The 26,140-nt window shown below is 46.4% G+C and overlaps 1 protein-coding gene across 3 annotated transcripts in view; it reads right to left on the minus strand.

Annotated features, from left to right (window-relative positions):
* CACNA1H (calcium voltage-gated channel subunit alpha1 H) overlaps positions 1–26,140 on the minus strand; it is a 457,965-nt gene that overhangs the window by 135,087 nt on the left and 296,738 nt on the right. For all 3 annotated transcript variants that reach the window (XM_008164759.4, XM_042853069.2, XM_042853068.2), the window contains exons 7-9: positions 22,845–23,160; positions 4,616–4,708; positions 1,242–2,031 (exon numbers count right to left, since the gene is read on the minus strand). In XM_008164759.4, the coding sequence (XP_008162981.2) occupies positions 1,242–2,031; positions 4,616–4,708; positions 22,845–23,160 (1,199 nt within the window). The remainder of the gene's footprint in view (positions 1–1,241; positions 2,032–4,615; positions 4,709–22,844; positions 23,161–26,140) is intronic.

A 26,140-nucleotide genomic window follows, 5' to 3' on the forward strand; every position in this document is an offset into this window, starting at 1 on the left:
AGTGGTTTACTTTGATAAATCAGTTCATCAGAGGCTGACAAGGAGCGAGACTGAGGGTTTCGCATTCGGCTTGTAACGTCAGGGACAAAAGACCGGAGATCAGAAATAAACGAAGCCACCAGGCCCATTCTATCCTCATTCATCACTGCCACCCCTGAGACCGGATTCCAGGCAGTGGATTTTCATTTTGGGTGGGAGCGAAGAGGGAAACTCCAGGAAACACTGTTCTCTGGGTGCAAAGCGACAAGCTGTTTGTTTCGTAGCAGTGAGAAAGAGGCGGTCAGTCTTGCTTAGGACTCGCTGTCTGCGCATTCACACTGCATACTTTAAACCAGCCAGCCAGCAGAAGGCAGGGCATAACAAAGTGTACAGCCCAGAACTTGCCTTATTCCTGGCTTCTCTGCTTACACTGTTCAGGAAATCTGTGTGCGCTCATCTGCTCTCCAGTTAGTGCCCCTCACCTTTAATGGCTTTGTCCTCATGTCACTGCTCTGGAGATTTCATCCATTCCCCTCCCTTGTCCCAATACAGCCTCCATGATTAACAATCCCTGATTTTTTCATTTATTTGCCGCAGGTCTCAGTGCGGGCAAGGGGGCATTTTATATGTCAAAACACAAACAAGCAAATATAAAATAGGAGCCCAAAGTACATCCTGCCCTGAACCCAATTTGGCCGGCGCAAGTTTCTGGAAATCAGAGGGGAGAGGGACAGGTGAGAAAGGCTTCAAATTTACAGCTGCACTAGAGCCTGATGCAGTCTCATTGACCCAAACCCTGCAGTCCACCCAGGATTCCCCACCAGCTTAAGTGAGGACTGTGGCTCATCATGAGAAATGGTCAAACTGATTCTGACCGACTAAGAACCAGTCTGACCCTTCGCCCACAGCTAAGTGCTGGCTTCACTTTTTCTCCCCTGGATTTTTACTTTCCTCTGGGTTTCAATAGGGCCCATACAAAGCCTGTTCTCTCTTCAGCCTCCATTTCGCAGAACCAAGAAGTTGGGCTAATTCTGATGGGCTTTAGACAAGCATGCAAACTCTTGGGCGCTTGGCTACCCTGAACCTGAACTCCGACCCCTGTGAGGTTCACCCATCCCCAGTTACAAGGAAGGTCAGAGCTCCCATGAAGATATGAAATTGGGCTCTAGTTAGCCCTTGAAGACCCTTTCCTACAAATCCCATCTGACCATTTGCCCCTTGCCCACTGATTCCAAGCAGGACATCAAGTCCTTTGTCCTTACCATGTTCTCCCATCAGTTGACGGAGCTTCTCAAAAGGAGCTGCATTCAAACTCACTGGGCTATTAACCATGGCCACAGGGCTGCTGCCACTTTTCTTCCCTTTGGGTACCGGGGCAGAACTGGCTTTGCTAGCTGGAGAAGGCAAGATGGTTGGATAATTCATATTTCCATGGTTGGTGGTGAGCCCAGCGGTCAGTTTAATACTTGCAGTGGCATTGGAAGACTTGCATTTCACCTGCGGTCCTTCGACGTGGCAGTCAGCATGGTAAATGCTATGGACAGACTCTGAATCCAGATGAGGAGGAGGGCTATGCAGGTTGGGAGATGGAGACGGAAGCATCAGTTGGCTCCCAGACTTCATGACCTTCAGCTCCAGGTCACAGATCTCAGGGTTGGAACGTAGCCCCTGAGGGCTCCCATTGCTGATGTGGTAGTGGTGGTGATGGTGGTGATGGTGGTGGATGAGGTGGTGGATGGAGGTGATGCGTTTTTTGCTTCTGCGGCTTTGCCCATTGGGGGCGCTGTTGGGGTTCACCTTTTTCCGGCGCTTGCTCTGCCAGTTGTTGTACAGACGTAACGTCCGCCGCTTTACCTTCCTGAAGATGTGGCAGATATATTTGAGAAGCTCATCGTAGCAGCTGCCCGGCTCCGAGAAGCTGGCGATTGTGCTGTCGTTGGAGAGGTAGCGGGCACGCTGCTCCTTCATCAGCTGGTTCTCCCGCTGCTTTGTTTCAGAAAACTGTGTTGCTATCACAACCAGGCACAAGTTAATCATGAAGAAAGAACCCACCTGGGGAAGCCAAGAAGAGAGGAATCAGCAATTTTACCAAGAGGCACCCACCAAATACACCGAATTGCCCCCAGGGAAGTCACAATATTTGCTGGGCTCATTTTAAGATCAGGATTTGCCCATCATGCCGAGTACCCAGGTCTGCAGTTGGAGAACCAAGTGCTGTATTAATTACACTAAAGGTTTTAGATTTGCGCTTACGCTCTTTTAAGCTATTCCAGCGGCAACAAGGGAGATCTTTACTTTTAAACGCCCGCCCCTCAAACCCAAGACTGACATCGGTTATAGTGGGACTTACAAACCAAAATTTAACCAAAGTACTGCTGAGAAATACATCATTTAACTAGCAAGCAGCTGGCCAACGTGCAGAGAGGAAGTTCAGTAGTTTGTGTTTCACGTGCTCTCTTGTACTGGAACTGCCAATATGTCCCCTCTTCCTTTTAACTCACTTACCCATAGGCATGATGTACTCTGATTTCTGAGACACCAGCCAGGATTCAAACCCCCATTTGGAGAATCCTTTCAGGTTTAGCCCCTCATAACAAAGAGTAAGGGTGCTCCAGGGTAGCAGCAGTTAATAAATGCCCGCCGATCACAACGCTGATCCGAGCAGGGTCATACAAGGAAAGGGGAAGCTGGTGCTAAGGAGACAAAGGGAATGTCTACACTGGAGCTGTAATTTCCAGCGTGGGGAGACATACCTGCGCTAGCTCTGATCGAGGTGGCACACTAAAAATACAGTGTAGCGGCGGTGGTGCGGGCAGCGGGAAGGGCAACGGCCCCAGTACAATCCCACCCAAACCCTCGGTATGGACTCAGGTGTCTAGCCCATCCTGTTGCTTGTGCCACGGTGGCTACACTGCTGTTTTTAGTGTGCAACGCTAGTGCACATACATCTACCTGTGCTGGGAATTACACCTACAGCTGCAGTGTAGACATCACCCACGCTCCTCCCAGCTGGCTGATGCTGGAAAGTCCTTGTGTGGTTTGAGTTGATGCGGTTTGCTGCTGGAAATAAAGCAAGGCCTGAGGACAGGGATGTGACATAACTTGTAGAGTTGGGATCTTTATTGGCCCCCCCCAGCCAGTGAGTCCTACCCCCACTCGGAGCTGTAGATGCATATTCATCTACGTTGGGCGTGGTTTTCATAGGTGCCCAGAGACACTGCCACGGGTGCACGGAAATCAGTCCATTCACCAAAATGAAATCAGTAACTAAAAGCACCACTTGATGTCTGGGCTTTCCATGTACGTGTGTCCGAATGAAGCATCTTACTGTCTGAGTTAGTCTGCATCCTAGCTACTATCCTAAGACCCTTCTCCAGTCCGGTGACTGGGACCAGGATGGGCCTTACATTTCATGGGCAAGAACGAAGGATTAGTTGCCTTCTATTCAGGTCACACTGCCTGATGGGAACATAGTATCCTTCTAAGAGGAGGGAGACAGGGCTAGTCAAGGGTGGTGGAGATCATAAGGGATTGTGAGGTTCTCCAAAAGGACAGGACACAACTGACCCCCCCCCCCCTCCACGCTCTTTGCTTTGCTGAAGGCCATGCCGGTGGGTATGATGTCATTCTGGCTTCGCCCCTTCTCTCCCTGCCTTTCCCTCTCATTTCCCTGGTTAGCACATTGCAAAAGATCAACCTCAGGGAAATGTCCAGCGTTCCTGTTATGAGAACCAATGCACCGAGACTTAAAAGTGATTGATGTCGAGAGATAGACTCAAGGTGCCGTTACCTGTGTGCTGGGCTCAGCAGTAAATGTATGGATTTAATTTGGGCCATTGTTCCATGCCTCCTCTGGAGAAATCACTGGGTTACTGATATGCAGTGATAATCTCCAATCTTTAGCATCAGCCTGGGTGCTCTCTGGGAAGAACTAAGGGTGCCACCCTCAGCCCCAATTAGTCACTTTCTGGGTTTTTCTGAAGGGCTATGAATATGCAGAAATGTTCGAGGGAGTCCCGAATAGAAGCCCAGGTCTCCTGTTCCCAGCCCTATGCACTAACCACTAGAGCACAGTAGCTGCAAAGCAAGTGCGTGTATTTCTATAAGTGCTGGAAATTACACCTATAGCCGCTGCGGAGATGTCTTGCAGGAGACATTTCTGCTAATAAAGGATAATCCGGCATCTGGGGTTCTACACAAGTAGTTCCTTTCTAATACAAACAAATTGCCTTCTGGAATGTCAAAGAGGCTGGGGGGTGGGACGCAAGAGACGTGTGCTGCTTATTCTCATTAGCAGTCCTGGCAACAAGGCACAACAGCTAGGAGAAGTCAAGGTTATAAGATCAAGACTCGGAGAGCGAGGGGGGGGAGGGGCCTATATGGTTTGACGAGCTGCAGCAATACATCATATTTATGTTGCTAAGAAGGACAAAGCTTTTTGTGCCATAATCTCCCACCCGCAGCAGTAAAACCACCTTCATGACGACACCCAGGGTTTGCAGAGTGTCCTCGTGGCCCGAATGACATGCTGACAGGGTCATCATCACAGCACCTGGCTCTTCTCCAGGAAAGGGCCCTTACACAACTTTAACATGGAGGGGCGGGGGAGTGCGCGTGGCCAGTGAGTTATACTTACTATTATAAGCAATATAAAATATATAAAATTGTAAAAAGAATGTGCATCCATAACATAATACATGATGTCAACCCATCCTTCCAGGGTTATAACCTACACGGAGAGAAAGAAGAGGAAAAAAGAACAAGTTACAATTAGGATCAAAGTTAATGTCAAACTTCTGCCGACGCCTGTTACTTATCACTTTGCAAAGCCTGTCAATGTTCTCGCAGTAATTCTTTCCTAGCTGGCTTAGCATCACAGTAATAAGTGCTACACATGTGGCCAAGAGACTGGCCTAAGGTTTCAAAGGAATCGAGCATGATTCAAACTGATAAAACAACACAATGAAACAGCTGAAGGACTGGTTCAGAGCCAGTGCAAAGCAGAACTTACAGACGGAGCTGCTGCAAAGATACAAACAGGGACATGAAATCTACCTTGGTCTGTTGGTTCCATTACACTTAAAGTGAGAAGCTCCTGATTTGAAAGAGGTTCTGTTTTTTTTACCTCCGTTCTTTGTAATATCCACTCCAAAGCCTAATATTAAAATTGCATTATTGTTGGTGCTGAGGCAAACTGTTTGAACGAAAGAAAGTGACTTAAATTAAATTGTAGATCACTTACATCCTTGTGTTTTCAATCTCCTGTTGCTTAGGAAAGGAGCTGCGGATTTAATTAACACTAAGCAGCCAGTGTTCAGAGTAAAGTAACAGCCACTGCATCATTCAGGCTATTTATTTAATTAAAATGCAGCCAAACATTCATTTTGCAACATTTCACACCCTGTGCTAGGTCTGATCCTGCCTTCTTGGCACAACCAACACACCTGATTATGAATTTCCTGGCAGTAAACTAGGCACAGGGCCAAATTCTGTCCTCGGTTACGCATCGGCACATACTTGGACTGGCGCCATTGACTTTGATGACATTCCTCCAGATTTACACCACATTTGAAACGGGGTAACTGAGATCCTCGATAGCCATACAGTTACTCTTGATTGACACCGGTGTGAATGAGATCAGAATCAGGCCTAATACGCGTATAGGCATATCGGCAGGGAGATTATAAAAGGACTCTATGCAAAGTTCTGGTTACAGCCATTGAGAGAGAGTCAGTCTGACTTCTTCCACTTTAGTTGGTATTGCATCAGTAGCCTTAAAGTGGGAGAATTGCATGTGCAAGGGATATAGGGTCTGTCTACACTGCAATGTACGCCCAGGGTTCAAACTCAAGCCTAACCTTCCTTCTGTCCACACACAAATCACGCTAACCCAGGGTTTGGACCCAGGGTCTCAGCACCCCAAAGGGATGAAGGTTCTGAGCCTGAGTCGAGCCAGGATATGGGGTTCAAACCCTATTGCTTTGCAGTGTAGACGCAGCCCCACTGGACTTGTGTTTTGGGAGCCTGTCAAAAGTATCCCACAATCCTATGGGCCAACTTTCTTTGTCTTCTGGACAGTTACGTTTGGGGGACAGTCAAGTTTTCCCATGCCGCACCACGAACAAAGGGCTAGAGTGGCCACATTTTGGGAGGGCGCAAGGAAATCTGGGATAGTTGGTTGGATTCAGGTCTGCGTATTGCAGTGTGGATGCTGGGGCCCCAGGTTCAGGCCTGGGTTAGAAAATTCTTAACCTAGGTTTGACAATCAGTGTAGATGCTCAAGCCCTGGGTTCTCTAATCCAGAGTCCGCTGACTCGAGTTCCACTAAGCCTAAGATTACATTGCAATGTAGACATACCCATTGGTATGTAGCTCCTTTCCTCCTGGGTTTTTCTAATGGAGCTGAAATAAACACGGGTCCTTGTTGTTTGATTTTCTATGCAACAGCATGACTGTCAGTGTTCTCACAACACTATACTCAGGATCACCCAAACCTGGTGGAATAGAAAGTTTCGATCATCTTGCCCCATCACATCTCTCACCCTTGGTTTACACATGTGCTGAAGGGGAGATCGTTTAAAGAGACAGAAAACTACACGCAGCTGATTCTCCTCTCGCTTCAGTCATTGGAAGTCAAGAGTACCTCTATCCGATTCAGTGGTGTGAAACTGACATGACAGCAGGCTCGGGCTCTGAATCTGCTGCTTCTGCCTTGTGGTTGAAACATTTGCACAGAACAAAATTTCTTTCATCCGAGTCCCTGCCATGCCAGGGAGAGGATTGTCTCCAGCACTAATTACTTGTGCAGTTTCACAGGAAATCCAAGGAGATCAAGTTGGCAGGCAGCATGGTAGTACAGTAAAAGCTTTGTTATCCGGCATGTTGGGGGCATGAGGGGTTCTGGTTAACTAAGTGTTATACTTACCAATGGAGGGAGGGAGGTTGGGTGCGGGAAGGGGCTTAGGGCTGGGGCGCGGGAGGGGGGTGCGGGGCGTGGGCTCTGGGAGGGAGTTTGGATGCGGGAGGGGGCTCAGGGCAGGGGTTAGGACACGGGAGGGGTTTCGGGGTGCCGGATCTGGTCGGCGCTCACCTCGGGCAGCTCCCACAAGCAGTGACATGTCCCTCAGCTCCTAGGCAGAGATGTGGTCAAGCGGCTCTACACGCTGCCTCCGCCTGCAGGCACCACCTCCACAGCTCCCATTGGCCACGGCTCCTGGCCAATGGGAGCTGCGGAGCCAGCACTCGGGGCGGGGCAATGCAAGGAGCCCCCGTGGCTGTTTCTCTGCCTAGGAGCAGTAGACATGTTGCCACTTCCGGAGAACCATAAGGAGCCCAGCAGGGAGACTGCTGGCCCTGCGCCAACCGGACTTTTAACGGCCCAGTCAGCAGTGCTGACCGGAACCGCCAGGGTCCCTTTGCGACCAGGTGTTCCGGTCGAAAACTGGACACCTGGCAACCTTATTGAAGATTTGTATTGGGAGATATCAGAAATGCTGGTTTCTAGAGCTTTTTCGTTGATGAAGTGCCAGAGAACACAGTTTTTACTGTATATCGAACTGCTGCCAGTTACCCAAGAAGGCGGGCTTCCCCGTAGTGCTCAAGATTTTATTTTATACCCTCTCTCCCTTCTTTCAGGGAGTCTTTTGGAGTCGCGCTGTAACAGCTGTGGTAACAGGTGTTCTATCCGTTTACACTTGGTGATGAAAAATGAGCCCAGGGACCCAAAACATATTGGATATACCTCTTCACTGAATTGGAGTTTGGCTGGCAAACCTCAAATCGAATGTAGTAAAATGATTAAATGGCAGAGGCATCTGAATGAGGGCCGCTCTGCGGTCGAGTTCTTGAGGCGCTATGAAGTGCAGTGCCTGAGAAACAGCTTCAGGAACTCGGGAGCGTGCGTGGAGGGAGAACTGAATCTTTACATTAACAGAGGGTTTTTTTTTCTCGTGCATTACACATCTTTTCCAATTGCTGTCAATCGACACACCAGATTTCTGCTGCAACGGGCCGAAAACACTCACCCAGCTCCCAGAATATTCAACGGTCATTAGGACTCGCATTGCTGAGTCGTTTGCAAAACAAAGTGATGCAGACCGATAGGGTGTGACTGGCTCCTGGTGGATTCATTCTTACAATGCACACACAATGTCAAATGCAGAAATACCCTTGGAAAGTTTATTCCTGTGGGATTTCAAAGGTGGCTGGAACCAGGAACCACTGGAAATCTCAACAGCAAGGTTGGTCCTCACAAGATGTCCGGCTACTTTCTCTAATCATATGGGTAGGGCAAAGTCCACCACATGGATGCGTGTCTGAGCTGAAAGAAGCCTCTATGCTTTTAGAGCCTCTCATTTACATTAAGGCCCCTTTAGGCGACATTGGCAGTGTAAACGCTCAAAGTGAGGTGAAATAGATTTTTCACCTGTTTTAATGCCCCTTTATAGGGAGAATCAGGCCCCAAGACTTTTGTCCATCACTGGTTTAGATAAAATGAACTACACAGGTTGATTCTTAGGAACAAACTCAGCTGCCCATAGTGAAATTCCAGAGCAATCCCAGGGGGGAGGGATAGCTCAGTGGTTTGAGCATTGGCCTGCTAAACCCAGGGTTGTGAGTTCAATCCTTGAGGGGGCCACTTAGGGATCTGAGGCAAAATCAGTACTTGGTCCTGCTAGTGAAGGCAGGGGGCTGGACTTGATGACCTTTCAAGGTCCATTCTAGGAGATAGGATATCTCCATTTATAATAAAATAAAGAGTACACTGCTGTAAATCCAGAGTAACTCTATTCACTTTCATGGGATTGCTCTGGATTGACGGTGCCCATCGGAAAACAGAATTTGATCCCTTATTTATGTCCCCAGACCAAAAACAGTTGGCGATTAGGTCAAGAATACTCTATATTGTCTGTAAAAATCAGATATTTTTTTCAGCACTGTATTGCTTGCGACTCCCCCTTCGGGCACCCTGAATGTAATATCACCTACTCTATTAAATGGAAATTACTCCCCTCCCACTTCCAGTCTCCAGTGTGATTAATCCAGTTGACACTAGCTCCATTTGTTCCTCCAAGCCCCTTTTAAATATCTTCCAAGGACCCAAAGCACCTTTCCCTGTGCTTTGCAATCATGTCAATTCATGCTCAATAATTAAATTCAGTTCAAATCAGAATCGTTCACAGACAGACGTATTAAACAGCCCCTCCAAAATGTACCAGTTCAAAGCCTCCTATAGAGGTAACATGCAATCATTTATCCACAGAGATAAGGCAGCAAGAAACACGTTTCCTAATTCTGCTCTGATGAAAAAGATTTGTGCAAGATACGCGGCAAACCCAAAACGGCAGCTGGAGGGAAATAGCTGAAAGATTCAATTAAGATGATTGACAAGCTAGGGCCCTGCCAATTGCAATAACATGCTGGAGATGGAGAGGGAAAGCAAAGCTGCCCCCTTAGCATCAGGAAGGGATTTGGTTGATGAAGACCTGGGCAGAAAGTGGGGCTGTCACGGAAGGCAGATGAAGGTCCTATAGGACAGACACTGGATTATCCCTGCCTGCTTTCACCACTCCCTTAACTCTCATCTGTATGTTTTCAGCTGGTGAGGGGTGGATTAAACCACCCAACCCCAACAGAAGTGGGTGCTAAAACCCTGCATCTTGTCCCAGCAATTGACATGCTAGGGCCTGATTCTCTGCTCACATCAGTGCACGGTCTTGGCCCAAAGCTCACTGGAGCGAATGGAAAGACATGCTTTGACTTCATTTCGCTTTGCATCAGGCCCTATATCAGGAGTTACTCAATGGCATTATACTGGTGCGCAATGGGCGAGAGAAGAGATTCACAACAACAAAGTCTCTCTGGGCCTGATTACACAGTGCTTTAGCGTGCACCAGTGGGGTATACATTTTAGTCCACACTAGCGTGTCACACAATAACTGGCCCATGTGGATCCTGCTGGCATGCACTAAAAGCTCCCTAGTATGCATTAATGTAGCCCAGTTTCAAACAGACCTGTGTTACCGTGCAGTAGGGAAACGTTTCGTGGGTGCCACCAGGGGTCATATGGGCCACTTAGCGCACGATACGCTAGTGCGGATTAAAATGTGTATCCTTCTGGTGCAGACTAACGCAATGCGTACGCAAGCCCTCCCTTAGGGCTCGTCTACACTACAAATGCTCTGCTGGTATAGGCATACTGATATAAACTATGCCAGCAAAGCCCCTAGTGGAGAGGCAGGTTAGACCGACAAAAGGAGGAGTTGTTGGTGCAGTTAAATCACCTCCTTGAACAACGTAAGATACACTGGCAAAAGGATTCTTTGTGTCTACACTAGGGTTTTTGCTAGGGGTTCTGAGTTTTTCACACCCTTTCCTGACATAGCTAGGCTGGCAAAACTTTGTAGTGAAGACGAAATCTCAGTTATCCTGGGACTGAATCTCCTGTTATATTTATACTGTCCTAATGCCATTGATTTATAGCAGTGTAATTGGGAGCAGAATCAGGCCTTCTGTTCGAGTCAATCAGAATCAGCCTAAGATTTTAGATCTAAAGTCATAAGGGAGAGATGTAGATTAAAGCCAGTAGCTATTAACTCCGGCATCCTGGCTGTTCAATGGGAGACAGTTTACCTAGTTTTTTTCTGTCAGTCCCCAGACCACTTTAACTCTCTTTCCGGAATTATTTCTTACTGCGCGTCTACAAGTTTTTTCACCATAAAAGCATTGTCTCCAAGCTCTGCCAAAGTGTATGCAGAGACTTGGCCACAGCCCAGCTCGAGGTCAGGTTTTTCTTCTCTTTAGTGTCACTTTTTGAAAGAGGGGAAAAAAACCCAAACCCCATAAACTCCTTTAATTAGGAAAGTCAATGTTACTTTTGAAACACTTAAGTCTTCTCTGTATATTATAAAGCACTAACGGTGAGTGCCAGACGGACTGCTGCAGAAATGAACCTTGAAGTCCTGCTAATCAATGGAGAAGTTGACAAAAACTACCTTGTGAAGGGAAGCCTACAAGCTAAGTACTAAATGCCCGGCCTACTAAATTCTGGCCTCATCCCTGACACTAGACCTTAAACACCGGGAAACTCTGCTTTTGTAATCACTTGAGCTAGCTTGACTTGTAGAGCTGTTCTTACGATGTGTGGGAGGAAAATGTTGCCTAATAGTTAGATCAAGGAACTAGAAGCCTGCGCTCCTGGGTTCTATTTCCAGCTCTGACACCTTAGTCAAGTCCCTTGCTTGTTCATTTCAAAAGTTTAGGACCTGATTCAGCAAAGCACTTAAGCATACACTTGCCTTTCTGAATCAGGGTCTAATGCAGGATTGAATCCTAAACGTTTGCAAAACGTTTTGAGATCCTTGCATGTCAGGATCATCTTAATTGATATATCCGTCAATATTTACATATATATTCAAATATACACATTTCCACTCAGCCTATCTGCTCAAGGCTTCTTTTTGCGCAAGATGGAGACTATCCGGATCAACATCCATTATGCTGATTGGACAGAGACTCTGTGATCTGCTCTGTTTTTCACACCGCTTATCTCTCAATTTCGCTGGCCCCACTAGGAGGATTTTATGAACCTTGTCAAGACGAGTTCCGATGATATCATAAACTGTGGGAGCTAATTAATTACCACAATGCTCTCAGTAAATTTACAAGGCCTTTAGCATGCATTTTTTGAAGGCCCTTTTTCTATGTATTTTGCCCTTTCATGGGCATATTGATTTGGCTAACAAGCTCTGACCAGTGAATAATGGAGTATTACTTTTCCGATGCAGAGTGCTTGGCAGCTAATCAAATCACGAACTATATTTTTCAAGTTCATTTCATAATTTTAATTATTTCCTCATGACACACGCTGTTAAGTAATCTCTATGGGCAGAAAAACAGCTTTTATTACTTTGAGTAATATCCTTTGAATAGGTATTTCTTCCTGCACTTTGAGGCTCGTCTGACTTTGCAAAGCATATTTAACCTTCTCGTTAGAACTTGGGAGTCTTGCAAAGCGTCAATTTACTCTGAAAAGTGATTGCAAAAAAAATCAGCATTGTGGAGCCTCATGTTCATTCTCTTTCAATGGCTCTGGACAAAATTTGCTCCATTTACAAATAAAAGGATGCCGTCATTCTTTCCCCACCAATATCCAGCATTGCAAAGTCACACTGGGATCTGAAAGTTAAGCTGGGTTCTCTTTCTCCCTCCCACTGCCAGTGGAATTCTACCCCAAATAGACATGTATTATATCATTGGACAGCTCAATAATACTCTTACCAGATCTCTAACACATTTAGTTGGGTCTAGGACTGGCGATAATACAGAAGAATGCACAAAATAGAAAAAACCCAGCTTGACTCTCAGATCCATGAGACTCAGTCCCCTTGTGGCAACCCCCCCCCCCCCCACCAAACCAAAAAACAAACTGTCCCAGGAGTGGTCTAGCAGCCTCTGTTCTAGCACAGGGCCCCAGGAATTCTTATCACTGGGACTCTCAGGAAGGACAGTAAAATGGCGCAATGTTGTCACAAAGGGAATATTAAAATCGTATTAGATATCCAGAGGTGCTCAGAAGTGATTTGGGACATCTGTAACTTTTTCCCTCCCCTTGCTAAACACAGACCGCTTCTCTAGCAAGTTTCAAACATCAGTCATTTTTTCCCCATAGCCCTGTTCAAAGAAAAGCTCCCTCTTAGAGCTGAGTGATATTTTTCAACCAAAACTTTTTTTTCCAGTGAAAAATGCAAATGTGGTGACACCAAAATATTTAGCAAAGCATTCATTTAGGGGGAGAAAGCCCCAAACTTTTAGAAAAAAATTGAAGTGTTTCATTTTGACTTTTTCCAAAACAAAACGTTTCTATTTTTTGATTCAAAATGGCTTTTCTTTTCAAAATTTCCTTTTGTTTTATTTTAAAAAATAAGAAATGTTAAAACATGCTCAAAATTGGAACAGAATGTTTTGTTTGACCTAAAACTTTGACTTTTTTAAACACAACATTTCTAAAAAACTTCGTTTTCGGCTTTGACCTGAAAAAAACGATTTTTCAGAATGACCATTTAACCAAAAATCTCTTATTTACCCAGCTGTTTTCCTGACCATCCACCTGGTTCTGTGGCCAATAACCATGCAATCCTACTGAGCTCAATGAGAAATACAAGCTTACCCCAGAGGGCAGAATTTGCACCTAAATATTCAAAAGTTCCTGAAAGCTTATGAGCACCTCCCCGCACCTTCTCTTTCTTGATTCTACTCCAGTGAGTGGCTCCCCATGGAAAAGGAGTTTCTAATTTCAATGTGAACTCAGTTTAAAAGCAAAACTGGGGAACTACTCTAGAGAAAAAGAAAGAAAGAAATTAATATGCTACCTTAGGGCCTGATTCAAAGCCTATTGCAGTCTATGGAAAGACTCCCATTGCTTTCTCTGATAAACAAGTGGTTATCAGGTCAATGTACCATGGTCCGAGTTAAGGACACATAAGTTAAGGACACACTTTCCCCCCCTTTTTTGCAGTGAAGACAACCAACACCACTCCCTCCTTTCCAGGTGGTTTCTACCACTAAGGACAGGATTTTAGCCTGTACATTTTGATTTCAAAATAGCAGATCCTGTCCCTTTAAAATGAATGCCCTTACTCTCCTTTTGCTGTTGAACCTGACAGCAGCCATGGTCAGCAAATCTGAGGACCTATCAACTTTGGTGGCAAGGAGCAGAAAATGATGTCTTTGAATGAAATTATCTAATCCCAACAGCATCCGACTAAGTGGGTATTCACCCACGAAAGCTCATGCTCCAATACGTCTGTTAGTCTATAAGGTGCCACACGACTCTTTGCTGCTTTTAGAGTTCCAGACTAACATGGCTACCCCTCTGATACTTCTGTAATGAGGAGGATGTTATCTGACTGCCTATCCATTCTGCACTAAATAATGCAAAATCCTTATCTCCCAAGTATCACCAATTTTAAATGAATGCTGGCTATAACAACAAATCATATCTCAGTACATATTAATGAGGTTTGATTTACCATGATAATTATCCTTGGCCTTCATTGTTTTTGTAAAGTACTTTATGCACGGGGAATGTATTTAACTGAGAACCATAAACCAGTCTGAAAAGGTATCAAAGCTGAAAGGCAAAGCGTTCACAGAGCAATTCCCTTACCAAGAAAAATGGAATCCAAGCCAATATGGAACCCACAGAAGATCCTCACTTTGACTACAGCTACACACAGAAAAAACTGTGCATGCCGCATGGGCTAGAATAGTCCCCTAACTCTGAATTAACTCCTCCCCCACAATGCATGACAAGTGGGATGCCTGCAAAATTACTCTGATTACTGGTAGATTCTAGTGCAGCCTTTATTACTTCCAAGGAGGACAGAGCTCAAAACTCTGCACACCATGTCCTCAACTGGAGCTCAACTAGGCTGAAAATCATTAACACGGACTAGCATGAGGGACTTTTGGATCTTCTTGAGAATGTCTCTAGAAGCGTGCATCAGACTTGCTGCAGGTTTTGCTTTGAACGGGATGGGATGATGATGTTTTTAAGAAGTTAGACAAACATCTGTCAGGGATAGCCTAGGTATACTTAATCCTGCCTCAGCATGGGGGGAGAGGGGTGATGAACGAGATGACCTCTTGAGGTCCCTTCCAGCCTTCCATTTCTATGAGTCTATGTTGCTTCCACTCCAGCATAACTGGAAGGATCCCCAAGCAAGAGAAAAGTTTCTCAAGGAACTTTTTAAGCCAGCGTATGTATAACCCATGTTGGTTTCCCTTTGATGTGGGCAGCAGGGACACTCAAATCAAGCAGGAACACTACATTAGAGCTGGGTGAAAGTTTTTGGTCAAAAAGTTTTGGCAAAAAATGCAGAAATCAAAATTGAAAATTTAAGTTGGTTTCATGAAATCATTTGTTTCCCCCCCCCCAAAAAAACCCCAACACCGTAAACATTTTGCTACATTTTTGAAACTAAATGTTTTGATTTTGTGGTTTGAAATGACTTTTCATTCCAAACTTTCCTTTAATGTTATTTTAAAAATTCAGAACCATTTAAAATTGTTTGAAATCAGAACAATTCAATTTTGTGGAAATGAACCATTTTGTTCACCCCAAACTGATTTTTTCCCAACTTTTTGATTTACTGAAAAATCTGAACATTTTTGATTTTGTTCTGACCCAACACACACTTTTTTTTTTTTTTTTGGACTTTTCAATGTTGCCAATAGGCTGAAAATCCATTATTCGGCCAGATGTACACTACACAAAAACTTTTGCCATGATGGAGCAAGTGAACCCTTCTGCCCCCAGCTTCGGGAGGTGTCTGAAATCTGAACCCAGATCGGACTCCGAATTTTCTTGGCTGACCCATTTAACACACTGCCCCAAATACCCTGGATCCAAACCCAGTCAGCTCCAGAGGTGTTTGCATTCCAGAGCTGAACTGTGCCTCTTGGGCTTCCCATCAGAATTTATAGGAAGTGATATAAAGAATTAATAATTCTTTACATTTGAATAGCTCACAAAATGTCCCAGCTGCTTTCCAGACAAGCCAGAGGACACAGGTAACGTCTCCACTTGCAAACAGAGAAGGAATTCAGGAGGTAGAATTCCACATATAACTTTCTGGCTCTGGAAAGAAGCTTTGGCTGCCTTTTGCTGTCACACTTGCTTGGGCACTATGCCAGCAAGCTGGGACTGTGCCTGACGCAGCTAATTGCTCAGTGAGAAATGCAGGAGAAGGCACCAGCAGCCATGTAGCAGAGGGAAACATCCTCGTCAGCCAGCTGAAAAGCAGCAAAAAGCCTCCCACTATATGGGCCTGACGCTGCTCTGACTCCTGTCAGTGCCAAAACTCCCATTCGCTTCAAGCGAAACAGGATTGGGCAGTGTAAACGGCCGTATTTAACCCCTGCAGTTAACTCCCCTCTGTCCTGACAGGGGTAGGGTTACCACATTTTGAGTGTCCAAAAAGAGGACACTCCACCGGGCCCCGGCCCCGCCCCCAGCTCCGCCCATGCCCCCCCGCCCCAACTCCACCCCTTCCCCAAAGTCCCCGCCCCAACTCCGCCCCCTCCCTTGCTTCCCGCGAACATTTGATTCGCGGGAAGCCTGAAGCAGGTAAGCTGGGGGGGGAGGAGGGAGGAGGCACGGCCCAGTCTGGCCCCCCGAACCGAGCGGCTCCCTCCGGCGGCCGGCCTCGGCCCCAGCGTCTCCAGCCTGGCTCGGCTCCTGGGGTGCCGGCCCCGGGCCAGCCCCCGGCCGAGCACCCCCGGCCCAGCACCCCCGGCCCCGGTCCGGCCCAGCACCGCCGGCCCCGCACCGCCGGGCCCGCACCCCCGGGCCAGCCCCCAGCCGAGCACCGCCGGCCCCGGCCCGGCCCCCGGCCCAGCACCCAGCGGCGCCAGCCCCTCCCTATTTTCCCGGACATGTTCGGCTTTTTGGGATTTCCCCCCGGATGGGGATTTGAGGCCCAAAAAGCCGGACATGTCCAGGAAAATCCGGACGTATGGTAACCCTAGACAGGGGTTTCTTAGGGTGCACTAAGGGAAGGTGGCCTCTTTTACAATGGACTCAGAGACTGTTGCCTTAATAGTCAGAGCAGGGAGTTGGGAGGCAGGACTTCCGGGTTCTATTCCTTGCTTTGCCACTGACTTGCTGTGGGTCCTGGGCCGGTTATTTATGAGCTGTGACTCCTACGGGAGCAGCAGGTGCTTCGTATCTTTGAGACGCACGTCATTCAACCATGTCATGCCTCAGTTTCCCCATGTGCAACAGGGGGATACCAATATCTGCCTTAAAGGGGCATTTGGTGACCCAGTTCACATTTGCAGGGGGCTCGGAGGTCTTCAGATGAAAGGCGCAACAGGAGGACTAAATGGCAGGAGTCCGTTCTTCCTTTGCACAAATGCCCTTTCCATTGAAAATCTACTTCCTCCCGCCTGTGCATTTCATTCAGAGAAATCTCTTCCACACAGGAATGAATGAGGTGCAGCTGGCGTCACATTCCCCCCTCCAAATCGGCTCCCTCTTAGAACGTGTTTTCCTGAGCAGGGCGATATTTATTGGGTGCGTTTATCACGTTCACCTTCCTTGCTGTAACATAGTGCTGGGTGCAGTAGGACCAGCGGCAGCCAGAAATTCTCCACTGCCTAGGCGGGTGCTCAAGATAACACACACAACTCTCGTGGTCACTGACCGCGCCTTTAAAACTACTCAGTATTTCAGGCATTTTTCTCGGAGAAGGTGATTCTGCATTTCCTTTCTTGGGCATTCTTGTCGTGCTGCTTGCTTGCCAAGCCTCTCTTGCACACTACCGGGTTTTTTCAGTGACAGCAGCAGTGTATGTAACAGCCTCCACAGAGAATTCCCTCACTGGAGCCTGACGAAGGACCAGATACGAACTGCTTATCCCACTTGATTAACTCTTCTTCTCGGAGAAATGGCGCATGAAAAGCGATATGCCCTTGTGTTTGAGATGGGCCTGAAACCAAAACCCTCCTGAAGTTTAAGGTCTGCACCCCAATCTGGCAGCCTGACTAATTTCCATAGGGCCTTCCAACCCTAAAAGCCCTTAAATGGCATGTAAACTTCTCCCGGGACTGAAATGCAGCCACCTCTGGGGTGGAACATATCACGTAAGAGGGCATAGAGAAAGTCACAAACAACAGTGAAAGATGCATCTGAAGAAGTCAGGTTTTTACCCACGAAAGCTTATGCCCAAATAAATCTGTTAGTCTTTAAGGTGCCACCAGACTCCTTGTTGTTTTTGTAGATACAGCCTAACACGGCTACCCCCTGATACTTGACAACAGTGAGAGAGTGGCCTCCCAGTGCCCTTCCTTAATTGCTTAGACACAACACTCCCTTCCTGGGTTGAACTAAATCCCTACAATGATGCTTGAAAAATTTACCCTTTCCAGTTTCATCAGAGATTCAAGAACATATTGAAACAGATTGACCCTACATTCCTTCATCAGTTCCTACCTAGAACTGATGTCACGGTCACCCCAAAAACTGCCTGTATAATTTTGCCCAAAGTATACCTTCTGTCAGAAGGATCCATTGTGGACCCCGCCCTTCATAGCTTGAGATGGAAAATTAAATGACACAAACAAAGCAGCCTGAATCACCTCTCCTCTCCTGCACAGTATCTCATAGCAACACTCCGGCCCCCTTAACACAGCAGGCTTTTATTTAGCTTAGGCCCTGCAGTACTGTAATTTCTGGTGTAGATGGTGGCAGTGTTTTGATGCCCTGCAAAACAGGATCTGTAATTCAGATGACATTCGACTTTGCTTAGGTGGGTAATTCATCATTTGTAGTACGACAATACCCATAATTACAACTCTTATTGTTGCTACTGAAATTCATGTGCAATAAAGGGATCTTAATATCATGCCAAACCTCACAGTTAATTTAGGTTCCATCTCCTTTCATTTATTCTGTAGTAAGATAATTAGATCACATAATTCGCCATTGAAACGTGCCTTCGTAACAAATACATACATGAATTAGCCTATTACACAACAAATGAAGGGAATCAAAACATGAATAATTTGTAGGATTACAGAAGGAATTATTATCCTCGCATACACATGGATGCAGCCATAGTCCTTATTCTGTCTTTCGTGAATTTATTATCAGCATGGTCTTGAGTCTCCTTGCTGGAGTTCCTTGGGCCCAGATTTTTAACGGCGTTTAGGCTTCATAGACTCATAGAATCTCAGGGTTGCAAGGGACCTCAGGAGGTCATCTAGTCCAACCCCCTGCTCAAAGCAGGACCAATCCCCAACTAAATCATCCCAGCCAGGGCTTTGCCAAGCCTGACGTTAAAAACCTCTAAGGAAGGAGATTCCACCACCTCCCTAGGGAACCCATTCCAGTGCTTCACCACCTCCTAGGGAAAATTTTTTCCTAATATCCAACCTAAACCTCCCCCACTGCAACTTGAGACCGTGACTCCTTGTTCTCCATGTTGCAGAGTCTGACCTGACTGATTTAGGAGCTTGAGGCTCATTTTCAAAAAATGGCTTTCGGCACTGGGACCTAGATCCTCCAAGAGATTCAGCAGCCTGACCACCACTGCAGTGAGGGGCCTGAACACCTCTTGGTAACTAGGTCTTGGGAGCCTACATCCCACTGACTTTCCATGGTATGTCTACACGGCACGCTCCTGACGGCTGCGTGCAGACTACGTACGCTGCACGCCCCCCTAGCATGGGTATAGATAACAGTTGAGACAGCGAGGCTCTGGCTAGGTGAGTAAAGACACACCTGAACCCTGTGGGTATATACCCTACCTGGCACTCTATATCCCCAAGCAGCGTCTCCCACGTTTACAGTGCATTGTTAGCAGTGTAGTGTCTTGCTGCCTCCCCCCTGCCAGAGCCTTTCGCTGGCACATGTAGCTACACGCCGCAGCGTGGATGCAGCTGGCTTTTCACTGCGGCTTGTAGCTGCACATACCCTACACGCCGCCGCCAGTGGTGCGCAGCAGACGTAGCCAAGAGACTTGGGGCACATCGACGCTTTGAGGTTGGGAGGTGATTCCCAGCCCCAGGAGACAAACCGGCAGCACCAATCAGGAATATTAAAAGTCACGGAGGCCGCGCCTATTTTGACTCATTAATTCCAGGCGGGTACCAATGCATTTTTAAAATAGGGGATGCCTGGGACTTATCTAAACCTTTCTGGATGCATTTTAGAGCACTAGATAGCAGCAGCAACATAACTCAAGATGTGCCACTGGGACAGCATTTGAAAGCAAAGAAAATATGCGCATTGGCCTATCTTCCTTGGGAGCGGGGCTTCTTAGAATGCTAAGGGAATAGAAGAATAGAGGGAAATTTAGAAAAGAAAATCACACCAATTACAAATGCCAACAGGTAATTATTAGTAATTAACATAATTAAAAGGAAGAAATAACTGGTGGCAGAAACTGAAGAGCACTGATGATGGGAATTAAGACCGTAAGATCAGAACATTTCTGCATATCAGAAAGTGGAAGGACCAGATCATGTGAGAAAGGAAAGTACAAACTTTGCAACAGATTTCACCTATCAATGAGTATTTGGGTCAGTCCTTCACCCCACCAGCGTTACCTTTTCCCTACTCTTCCTTCTCTCTCTCTTCTTACTACTCTCCAATTTAACCTTCGCTTACGTAATTCACCAAACTACAAAGCAGCGGCTAAAAACAACGGCATGTCATGCTCGTCTTCATTGCAGGTCTCACTGCAACCATCTCCCCTCTTCGGCAATACATACGTGTTATTTACCACACATTGCATAACTGTGTAATATATATGCCAACATGCTACACACAGTGAAGGGGAGCAAAGCATGGCAGTTCAGGGCTGGCCTTACCATGAGGCAAACTGAGGCCCTTTCAAGATACATTTCAGCAGGATCAACTCCAAAGGCTGTTCTGGAATATATGTGCACAAATCAGATGACCACCCTCTTTCCAAATGCTTTTGTTGCTCTGCGCATACTTCTAACCCTTCCTGTAACAGTTGCCAGTGGAGAACGCAGCTTCTCCAAGCTGAAGTTAATAAAAACACATCTACGCTCCACAATGACACAGGAGAGGCTGGTCGGCCTTGCAACCATCTCAATAGACCATGAGCTGGCCCAGACTGTGGACCTTCAGGAAGCAGTTCAAATCTTTGCAACCAAGAAGGCATGGAAAGCACCACTGATTATTCAAACAGATAAAAATGCCAGTGTTTACTATGCAGACAAGAAAAGTTACATTTGCTGTTCAGGCGTTTGAAAGTTAAGTGTTACTTAAAATTTTTGAACAAGGCATTTTAAGTTCTTAGTTCTCCTTTATTGGGGTAGGCAGCAGAGCAGTGCCATGAGAGGAGAAGAACAGGAAGAAGGCAGAATGGAGACCATTCAAAGTTTTGGCTCAAGCAAGGAGGCATGGGGGCATCATTTGAGCTCCCCGCCTCAGGTGCCAAAATGTTGTGGGCCAGCCCTGAGTAAAGTCCTCAAAAGGGGAAGAGCAAACGCTGTGAAGACGTCACTGCTACAACTCTGTAGGCTTAGAGCTCTGGAGACTTTCAAAGGACAGCACAGCAACTGCTTTCTAGATAATTTTCGCTAGGAAAAATGGTGTGTTAGCTCATGCGTGGTAACTAACACTAGGTCAAATCCCAGTGAAGAGAAAACAGTTTGTAGCTTTGTTGTGGGTTAGCAGGTCAAGTCAAAAACTATGGGGGAGTTTGGGGTTCATCTTAACCTGCTAACATGTGAAAACTACGAAGTAGGATTTTACCTTGTGTTAGTTACACATTAGCTAACACAAGATAAGCACACACCATTTTTCCTAGGGAAGACAAGACCTCTATGGTAAACTGATCAGATGATTCCTGCATGGTAATCTACTTAGAAGTCACTGCTGTTGGGATCGGAAGTGACTCCTCCTTTGGGCTGATCTACACGCAAAGCTGCACCAGTTTAACGAAAGGTTCAGTTCCGTTAAACTGGTGTAACTTCGTGCACGCGTAATGCACTCACAAGTGTGTGTTCAAAGTCTGCTTGTGTGCTGATGCACGGAGAAGAAGAGTTGCTACAGCCCCTCAAATTGTAGCAAGCTCATGTTTTTAGCTCTGGAGGTCCCCGGTACAATCCTGGCCAGGCCAACCAGAAGGCACACGGCACAGATGGAGTTGCATACTTTGGTTTAAACCGGACTTGCCTCAGTTCAGGTTGCACATGTAAGCCAAGTTTACACTGATGTACTCTGTCCACACACAAAGTTGCACCACTTTAATTACAGCAGTGCAACTTGTGTGTAGAAAAACCATGTTCCTTCCATACCTCTTATATAGGAAACAGCTTCAGCCAGACTCTTCTGACCTTATTCCCCAGGTTTGTATTACTCTGCGCTGGTCTTCATAGAAACTTGCACCAAAGAACTAACCTATTTCTTGTTTCAGAATAAATGTATATTATAGTTTGATATTCCTAAATCAAAACAGAACACTCATTTGGGAAAAAACAGTGCCCATGCACGGATGTGCCCTGAAATAACACAAGGTGGGAATCAAAAGTTAAAGTTGGTGTGTAGACAATCCCTAAGCCACAATGGCCTCCGGACCATAAACTTTACTATCCATTGCTCTTGACCTCAGGGAACAGTGCACCAAGGACTTGATTATCTGATACATTACACCTTGGGAAGCCATTTAAACATCTATGGTGAATATAACACACTCCCACTCTGACCTGATTGCACTTTGCACTGGTGTAAATGACTGCACAAGGAGAACATCTAAATATACAGCTGTTCATAGATTTGAAGGCTAGAGAAGACCATTAGGATCATCCCATCTGACCACCTGTATAACACAGGCCAGAGAGTGTAACCCAGTAATACTTGCCTCAAGCCCATATCTTGTGGTTGAGCTAGAGCATAATTTTTTTAGAAAGATGTTCACTCTTGATTTAAAGGCTTCAAGCGATGGAGAATCCACCACATCCCCTTGGTAAGTTGTTCCAATGGTTAACGGCCTTAACTATGAAAAATGTATCTTATTTCTAGCCTGAATTTATTGAGTTTCAGTTTGCAGCCACTTAACCTTGTTATGCCTCTGTCTGCTAGATGAAAAACGCTTCTACTATCAGAAATCTTCACTCCCTTTTCTAAAATGCATTGACAAATATCATAGTTTGCCTCTCTCCAAACAGCACAGAGTTTATTCTTTGGTTCATTTACCTGACACGTGCCACCTATTTACCAGTTTCATTCTATTGCAAGCATATTCCTTTTTCAACTAACATCTGTCAAAACCCCTTCAAGCAACATGGGAAAAAACAAGATAAAGCAAACAGTTGCAAAATCCTACCTGAAAAATAGCTATCCAGGCATAGCCAATGTTATCAAAATTAATAGCTCCATTGTGCGGGTTTACATCCCCTGCCTTGCATACGTTGTAATATTGGTTCCAGTTTATGCAGGCGTTCCTGTTGCTGAAATCTGGATTATACAAATTTTGGTTGTAGGAGTCCATGCTCAAGGTGCACTCCACCCTGTACTCCTTCCTGTTTGGGATATTGGAGCATTTCTGCATGCCGTTATCCCGATGGGACGAGCAGATGAATGGATTCTCCTCCCCTTCTTCTGGCTGGTAATACGGCTGCGGGAGAGTAAAGTTGTATGTCCTAACGGGAAAAAAGCAGATGAGAGAGAGTCAGTGTCTTATACCATCATTTGTTTCATCAGAAGGAGATGCCGTGGCCTGGTAGCTGCTGATTTTGACACGGGATTTAGAATTGCTTTTCTCCTCAGACTCCCAAAGTGGGTTAAAACAACGTATGGATGGAGCACAGGGAAAGAGTGGCAGAACCTCATCTAAAAAAAGATCTGAGTGGACCGGAGTTAAGAGTGTTATTCTAAACCAGCAGTCTTGGAACTGTACCGAATACAGTGAGAAAAGGGAGCGTAAGCCTAGGGTTAGTAGAACTCGAGTTAGCAGACCCTGTTAACCTAGGGCTTGAGTGTCTACACGCATTTGTAAACCCAGGTTAGGAATTGTTGAACCCTGGGTCCCAACCTGGGGTTCCACTGTCTACACTACATTCTGCAGGCCTGAGTCCAACCACTCATATTCCAGGCTTCCTAGCACCCTCCCAAAATGTGGCCGCTCTAGCCCTTTGTCCACTGTGCAATATAGCTAAACCTGAATGTCCACCAAATTGACTTTCCAGAGGACAAAGAAAGTCGGTCCATAGGATTGTGGATACTTTTGGCGGACTCCCAGAGCGCCAATCCGATGGGGTTGCATCAACATTGCAAAGCAATAGGGCTTGAACCCTGGGTCCTGGCTTGATTCAGGCTCAGACCCTCCCCGTGGGATCCTGGGACCAAGCCCTGGGTTAACACGATGTGTGTGTAGATTAAAACAGGGTTTGGCTTGAGCCTGAGTTTGAACCCTGGGCTTACACTGCAGTGTGGATGTACCCTAATGCCGGATGATAGGGAAAAGTGTCTAGGGCTGAGTCATTTCTTGGAATAGCAGAAACTGAGCGACAGACCAGGACAACAACACCGTAATGATGGAGGAAAGAATGAAAAAAAAGAAAGCCCAAAATGCTTACAAGCATTTCCAAGTTCTCAGATGTGTATGGGCTCAATCTTGCTCCTACTGAAATCAGTGGGAACCTTGCCACAGACATCATCAGGAGCAACCTCCCGGAGACAAGCCGACAAACAGCATTCCTGGGAGGGAGGGCTAGTTGATCCCGGAATCATCTCTCTGGGGAACGGCTCAAAGCACTGGAGAACGTACCCTGGAGGTGGGGGTGAACTAGAAGACCCAATAAGTCTTCTCCATCCCTAGTTTTTTATGACCGGATTTTATTAGATACCCATAGTGGATCGGACCTTGCACACTGACAGTCCACTGCCAAATATGGATGACTAATAGATGGGGAACTCTAAAAGTCTGCTCTGAAAACCTGAGGAGAAGGGCAGGGCCTGAATTCTTGCCTATAACAGGAAACTGAAAAACCTGAGATTTCCATCTCAGCCACTCCATGCCCAACCGCCCAGACACTTTTCTTTGGAATTAGACAGACAACGGACATTAATTACATCCAGATTTCTTAACTCCTTTCTATGAACCCAGACAATAACTGGGTCTCCACAACGGTCTTCTTTGCAGCTGTCTTCCTGTTCATTCTCTGTTTATTCACTGGCTGCCCTGAGATTTTAGTGACTGTCCCGTTGGCCTGTGAAATCCCCCAAAAGTCTGAATTTAGTGCTCAAAGTTTGAAGTTAGGAAACAGTTATGCCATCCTGGCCTAGCCCCTTTCATCCAGTCCTCATCTTTCAAACACTTCCGTGCTTATTAAAGCATGCAGAAGTCAGTAACTAACTTAGAAAGACGTAGGAGAACAGGGATTAAACAGCGTACAGCTCTCCCTCAGCAACGGCCTCTTACAGAGTGTCAATTCTGGGATCCTGCACAGAGATGTAGTTAAATCTGCTGATGCAACCTCTCCGCCAGACCAGGTGGGTCCTATTAGTTGCAGGAGCCCAGAACTGTAAAAAGGCTTGAAGTCTCCCTCTTGGGCAGAGGCAACTCAGAGCAGGGGCCGGGAGGTTCTGCAACCCTACAAAGAACTAAGCTGAAGAGGAAGCTTATGTTTTGTGGTCCTTCAGAACACAGGAAAATGCTGGGATCAGGGAAGAGCTTTGGACGCTACCCTGGCTAATATACAAGTGACTATGTTGAGTGTAGGCCTATTCAATGAGCCTGATACAACTTCCATTGAAGCTAGAGGGAGTTATACCATTCATTTCCAGGGGAGCTGGATCAAGCCCTAAACCGGCGGCACTTTTCCTAGATCAGAACTTAAGTCACTTCCCTGCCCCAGCTGGGTTTGTTCCTGCCCCCTCCATACTCCATCCCATCTCCAGCATTTCAATAATTGGATCCGCTTTTTATCCAAATTACCAACCAGCTACAGGGCTATCACACATGCCCTGCCCACCCTATGGTTCCACTCCTTGGAGTATCCTCAGGGCCAGAAGGTGTTAAGGGTCACCCTGATTATACTTATTCGTTGGCAGAGAGAAAGAGTGTTGCCATGATCAAGGAACAGTGGCATTACGGAAACCAGCCAGGCTGGAGTCTGCAAACAGGGAGGGCAGTGGATTTATCACGCTAACTGGCAAACATCAAAGGAGGATGAATGCTTGAAGATCTGTTTATTTACCTTCTTAGAGAAGTGAAAAAGCTGCATGTAAATGGTGTGATGTCCTGACCCTGAAATGCACCCATACAAATGCATAATCTCACCGTTTTGCCATCGTTTTAGCCAGTGGGTAGACGTGCCTTCAGTTCCTCACTCACCAGCTGTCTAGGGACCACAGACTCAGCCAGCCAGGGAACCGCCTTGGAGTCAGGAGGAATTGAGTCCAAGCATAGAAGCTGGACGGGGCAAAACTCGGAATTCTAGTAGCTTGGAGAGTTGAATTCCACAGGGCCAGGCTATGGGGCTGAAGCACAGCTCCCCTGACAGGACCCCTCTGAGCTATGGGTAGGAATAGCAGCTGCAGGGGGGAGGCCTGCAGCTTGCTGCATCCTGCGGTCCCCGCCCTGGGCTTGCCCCGTCATTGCTCTCTGCGCTGGCTTAT

The sequence above is a fragment of the Chrysemys picta genome, chromosome 10 (genome assembly GCF_011386835.1).
Source record: "Chrysemys picta bellii isolate R12L10 chromosome 10, ASM1138683v2, whole genome shotgun sequence".
Taxonomy (NCBI): Eukaryota; Metazoa; Chordata; order Testudines; family Emydidae; genus Chrysemys; species Chrysemys picta.